General features: G+C 32.8%; 2 protein-coding genes across 3 annotated transcripts in view; one reads left to right on the top strand and one right to left on the bottom strand.

Moving 5' to 3' along the window:
• Positions 1 to 634, top strand: part of nkap (NFKB activating protein) — an 8,202-nt gene extending 7,568 nt beyond the window's left edge. Inside the window, 1 exon segment of the mRNA NM_001003414.1 lies at positions 184 to 634. Within this exon segment, the coding sequence (NP_001003414.1) occupies positions 184 to 358 (175 nt within the window). The 3' untranslated portion in view covers positions 359 to 634.
• A 3,061-nt stretch (positions 635 to 3,695) lies between these two features.
• On the bottom strand, positions 3,696 to 5,173 carry ndufa1 (NADH:ubiquinone oxidoreductase subunit A1). 2 transcript variants are annotated; one of them, NM_001167855.2, is given in 4 exon segments: positions 3,696 to 4,565; positions 4,655 to 4,744; positions 4,879 to 4,990; positions 5,080 to 5,173. In NM_001167855.2, coding segments are annotated over 3 exon segments (216 nt in total). In that variant the 5' UTR covers positions 4,984 to 4,990; positions 5,080 to 5,173; the 3' UTR covers positions 3,696 to 4,544.
• Positions 5,174 to 6,419: the final 1,246 nt, after the last annotated feature.

Below are 6,419 nucleotides of genomic sequence, written 5' to 3'. Positions count from 1 at the left end.
ACCAAATTTCCTGGACTTATTATTGTTATTGCAATAAATAACAGAAAATTTTGTTATATAATTTTTAGCCCATATCGTCCATCCCTAACACTAATCACTCTGGGATGTGTTTTATGTGCCTCCAGCCACATGGACTATTAATCAATATTATCTGTTTAAAATGATTTTTCTTTATGCCGTCAGACATCGGCGTATGGAGGCTGTGCGTCTGAGAAAGGAAAACCAGATCTACAGTGCTGATGAGAAGAGAGCGCTTGCGTCCTTTAACCAGGAGGAAAGGAGGAAGAGGGAGAGCAAAATCCTCTCCAGCTTCAGGGAAATGGTTTACCGAAAAACCAAAGGCAAAGACGAGAAGTAGGCAGTCCTGCAGAAGTCAGTTTTCAGTCTGTTTGTCCTTGTTTTTCTTTTTTAAAAAGAAGACGATGCAAAAGTTGAATAAGACACAGATTTTACTTGAGAGTGTTTAAATGTATAATACACAGCGAGAGGCCTCAACTGATGTGTACATTTTAAAATCAGAAATAACAAACTGTGATTAGTAGAACTCAATTCAGAAATCACTGCAATACAATTCCTGTAATGCGTGTTTTGCGTTAAATAAATGGATGGGTCACGTGACCCACTGTAAATATGGGCCCTATGTAATTTTCCTGTGTCTGGTGTCATTTGCTCCTAATTCTTTTTTTTACTTGTACAGTACTTGCAATGGCTTGCACTGTACACTGTTAAAAAAAAGCCATTAGTTGAAAAAGTAAGTAAACTCATTGCCTTCAAATTAAGTAACTGAACTGCGTGTATATTTCTAAAAAAACTTAACAGCTTTAGGTTAAAACAGAAATACTTAATTTTTTTTTAGGTAAACTGGACTTAGAATTTTTACAATGTAAAAAGTGATTACAAAAACCTGAGTAAACCCTTTGCCGTAAAAATGATGAGTTCCACATAATTTGGTTGCTGCTAGATAGAATTTGGTTGCGACCGGAAGTGAAGAGAATTATTTATATTATTTAATAAATTTCCCTTTTATTGTATTTTATTAACGTCTACCACTAACCCTAAATCTAACCTTCACAGTAACGTGAAAACAGTATTGTAACGAGTTTTATTTAAGCTATCTATTAAATTACCCAATAAATTGTATTTTTTAATGTCTACCTCAACCCTAAACCCAACCGTGACAGTACTGTAAAAATATTAATTATTGTTATACAGTGTCATAAAAAAATGCTACTATAATTGATGTACATATCGCATCTCCAGCCGGCCGCGGATCCAATCTAGACTTTACCCACATAATTTATGTTGGGACGACTTAAAAAAATGAAGTTAACTTAATAGTTTTTTTAAAATGTACATGTACTGAACATAAAACAATTAAGTTGTCCCCCAAAAAACTCAAGAATTGTGTTGTTTCAGCTCATTTTAAATAAGCATTTTGAACAAGCAGCAAACGTAATTTTGCACTCAAACAAATGGCCTTTGCTGCTTGTTAAACTATTTATTTAAAATGAGCTGAAACCACACAGTTTTTGTTTTTGTTGTGACTTAATTGTTTAATGTTCAATCAACTTAAATTTAATTATGTTAACTTGAATGTTTTTTAAGTTTAATCGTTAACAGGACAACATGAAGGAATGTGGTATATGCACACAGAATTTTAATTTCAGCTCGGGTCTTTCCATTATAAAATTGGCCTGTTTAAGATCTGATTTCTTTAAAAATCTGTAATCTTCACTGCTTGGCTAAGATATGATATGAAGTGGGTCTCAGACTGGACAAGAAGCACTGCATTAAATTCCATTTCCTCCGCCATCTCTTTAAAATATGACTGTTTCTGTGCTAGCCTGAATCCTTGTGGCAATAGTGGTTACACGGTCCTTCATCTTGATTTACACTTGAACAGCTAAATAAATAGTTAAGTCTATTTACCTGAATGTATTGTAATTACATTATAACATTGTTGCTGTAAAAGGAACTGTATGTAATTGAAAAGTCACAAACCTTTCATTTTTCATATTGGCTGTAAAACACTAGCTGTGCCCATTGTGCATAACCTAGCAAGTTTTACAGTGTACACACCCTCAAATTCACGGAAAATGTGATGTTTATGTTTTAAACCACATAAAAAATAAAGTGGATATAATGTTATGCGGGCATATTGCATTCACCATGATGGAACTGTTATTTGAACTGCAAATGTCAGTTGTGTTGCTTCATTTCCATTTAGTTTTTTTTTTTCCCCAGTGGCCTCATAGGATAGTGACATGTCCATCATATGCACACTGTAGCCTGCCAGAAATAATCTGTCATCTTTTAGCCTGACAATTAGTAGAGTAAATTTGGGTGTGCTTCTTTCATTATTTTTTTATTATTATTATAGAGAAGTATAGATTTTGAAGTTGACAATACTATCAAATCTGGCATGATCTGCCTTTTTTACAAACATTACATGATGTTTTTTCATATATATACGCACAACACGAATGTTCACAGCCTGGTTTCAAAATTTTGTAGACCATAAAAACAGATGACAAAAAAAGTGAAACCAAAATTTTCCAGTTACATCGGCTGCCATCTTGCAGCAAAAACAATATTTGGAGTCTGAGTCTGCTCAGAAGTGATCAAAAGGTGACTTAAAGTTTCACTGACAGTTATCCTTTAATAATTTTATATGCATTATGTTTATGTCGTGTACAGCTCAAAAGCTCCCTGCTATGAGGGATGTGTGTCAGGGTTACATACTGCAAGTCAAGCTTTTAGTCATGTGAATCATCTTTAAAGAGTTGAGCAAAATTGAGTATCATGTTATGATTTTGAAGAACTTTTACTACATTACTTTCCCAGGCCTGGCAATCACAATTCTGTGACAGTCAGAGTCGTGAAGAGAGCTCTAAGCATTCTGGTTTGAAAGTAATGTAAGTAGTGTCCACATGCTTCTTGATCGTTTTCTCCACTCCACTACTAAATAGATGTAAGAAGTGCTCATGGTTTTCTTAACTAAATAACAGCATTTCTTGACTGGATTACTGTGTATTACGTCTGCTGATGCTCCAGTAGAAGCTGTCAAAGGAGTCTATGCATCCTGTATAATAATATATAAATATCACAACCCATCTATGCACTTAAAGTATGCTTACTGTAGATTTGTTTCAATCAAATTTTAGGATTACTTTTGTACATTTTGTAGACAATTTATGTGTATACATTGCTGTGTTTGTAATCAAAGTCATTGTAAAACTTTTGAAAAGCTTTTAATGACTAATGCAAAAATTAAAGAGATTACAAGCTAAAATATTGTGATGTAATTTAAAATTAAAGTACAACTTGGGTATGGATTCCTTTTTGATTTCAAGCACTAATGTTTAAAGATTCTTAAATCAAGACATGCAAGAAGCAAAAATATGGACAAACTCTTGTATGTCAAATTTGTTTAAAGCAAAGTTAGATTATTATTAGACAAATTAATTAGAAAAGGAATTCATCACAATTTTAATGGTAATTTTCATACAGCACCAAAGATTTTTATTTCTGTAATTTAAACTTAAATGTGCACAATTTCTCAAAGTCTTAATTTTGCAGCTGAAGTAATTACGTCTTGACTTGTAGATATTTGTATGGGAAAATGAATCCTGATATCATTTTTCTTGCACTGACCATAACATTTAAAATGGCATTTTTTACAATGAGAACACTGATTAATGTAGAAGAGGAAATTATTTATTACCGAGTGTAAATGATAAACAGATTTTCCCCCTAACAAATCTCTATCAACTAAAACAGTGGTTCCCAAAGTGGGGGTCGCTTGGCGATTTCCAAAAATCAAATTCATTTTATTAAACTATTAAAATGACCATAATTTATCCATAAACTACTGAAAAACAAAGTAATAGTTCCTAGTAACACTGTTAACATGCTAATAATAAACATTAAAAAACAACATGCAAATGAACGGCTATCGGCCTTATGACTTTTGTTTGTGAGCCCTGGAGTGATTAGATTATATTAAAGAAGCAGCGCACTGATTTTATGACACCAGGTTAAACTTTCTAACACCTTTACTGCACTTATGTCCATTTAAAAATAAATACAGGCCTCAACTGAACATGGAGGATGGTCATGAGTGTCGTTTCCAAAATTAAACTATGAACTTGAATAATAGACTTGGGCCTATTAGTATGTGTGCACTGTAGTGTAACTGTAGTTATATATTTATAACTACTTCAAAGAATATTGGGGGTTGCGAGTCATTAGCATTGTAATTTTGAGGGTCGAGGCTTAAAAAGTTTGGGAACTCCTGAACTAAAATGTCATGTAAATAAGGTACATAATCTAGTAATTCAGCCATTAACCATAAACTTGAAGCACAAACTTAAACAAATGTTGACATATTCAATCAGTGATGACAAGCGAGTGTAATCATAACAGTCCGATGTAGCTGTAAAATACTCCAAACATGACAACAGCAAGCAAATGAATAATTTAAGGACAACACTTTAATATATGACTGGACAAAATTTACATTTCAGCTTCATCCCTGTGGCATTTCACTTGATGTTTTCAAGTCCCTGTGAAAAGAACAAAAAGAACAATTAAAGTGGACTGCTTTAATGCATACACACAATCAACACTAATGCAGATTAACACAAGTTCATACCTTGGAGACGTAATGTTTATTGCATCCAGAAACTTTCTTGTCTCTCTCCATAAGGTACCACTGATAAGCCGCCCGTACAACCCGCTTTTCCTAAAGTTTAAAAGAGCAGTGCTAAATGCTGCAGTGGACATATACACAGATATACCTTTCAAATATAACCCTTAACTCCTAAAAACATGTCTCAATAACCAGAGTCAATCTAAACATCGTTCATCCTCGCTCACCTTCCCACCGTTTGTGAACTTTTGGATTTGAGCCGTCGCAATGCCAGGAATGTACAGACAAACTGTCATGATAGCCAAGCCTGGCAATATCTCGTGCCACCACATGACTATGCTGAAATAAAAGCGTATAAACACAAAGAAACTGTTGCAGTAGTCTATTTAACGTAATATTCTTCAATCATAATAAAAATCTTCGTCTACCTTGGCCAAAATGTCTGCCCTTATGACGGTCACCAAAACAAACAACTTCCGAGGGTTGAATATTTCACTTCCGCATCGGGAACCTCGCAGTTCACTGTTGCTGCAGCGCCGCATTGTGGCTCTTCAGTGGGAGCCGTATGCAGTTGAAGTCAGAATTATTAGCCCCCCTTAGATTTATTTTTCTTTTTTAAATATTTTCCAAATGATGTTTAACAGAGGAAGGGAATTTTTACTGTATGTCTGATAATATTTTTTCTCCTGGAAAAAGTCTTATTAGTTTTATTTCGGCTAGAATAAAAGCAGTTTAAATTTTTTATGAATCATTTTAAGGTCAATATTATTAGCCCCTTTAAGCTATTTTTTTTCGATAGTCTACAGAACAAACCATCGTTATACAATAACTTGCCTTATTACCCTAACCTGCTTAGTTAACCTAATTAACCTAGTTAAGCCTTTAAATGTCACTTTAAGCTGTATAGAAGTGTCTTGAAAAATATCTAGTCAACTATTATTTACTGTCATCATGGCAAAGATAAAGTAAATCAGTTATTAGAAATGAGTTTGATAAAGCTATTGTGTTTAGAAATGTGTTGAAGAAATCTTGTCTTAGTTAAACAGAAATTGGGGGGAAAAATAAACAGGGGGTCTAATAATTCTGACTTCAACTGTATATATTTCGTTTTATTTATTTATTTTTAATAAATGCTTGAACAGTAACAAACAGGCATTAATACTTTTTAAAATTACACAAAAGACTGAGATAATCAATTTACATAAATTCACAATCTTTCCATCTTCATTAATATTACAACACAAATCAATAAATAAAATAACAAAAATTTACAAAAAAAAAAAAAGATAAAGAAAATTAAGTAGCAGGGGAGTTTAAGCTCAAATATGAAACCAAAATCCTCTAATGATGAATATAAATATCTTGCTTTTTGGCTTTTGATCTCTCTTAATGTGTTTAAATATATTACAAATTCTTCTTTAAACACACTAGTCTTGGGGAAATTAAATTTAAATTAAATTTACACAAAAATTTTTATCCTTAAGTTTTAGGCCAAACTTATTAATTTCCTAATAGAAGAAATGTCTTCTAGATATTTTCTGTTGTATCCAAACTAATACTTCATCCCAAAGTCTTTGTAGCTCATTACATTGAAAAAACAAGTGTTTAGTTATTTCAATATCTAAATGACAAAACTGGCATACATTTGAGTCACCAATATTGAGTTTTTTTAATTTATTTATTTGTATTATTTTTTAGGGGTTTTCACCTTTATTGATAGGACAGTGGAGATATAGAGACAGATAAGTGTGGGGAGCAGACATAGGGG

The sequence above is a fragment of the Danio rerio genome, chromosome 14 (assembly GCF_049306965.1).
Source record: "Danio rerio strain Tuebingen ecotype United States chromosome 14, GRCz12tu, whole genome shotgun sequence".
Classification (NCBI taxonomy): Eukaryota; Metazoa; Chordata; class Actinopteri; order Cypriniformes; family Danionidae; genus Danio; species Danio rerio.
The sequence above is the reverse complement of the archived record's forward strand: the minus strand, read 5'-3'. Positions and strand labels throughout refer to the sequence as shown.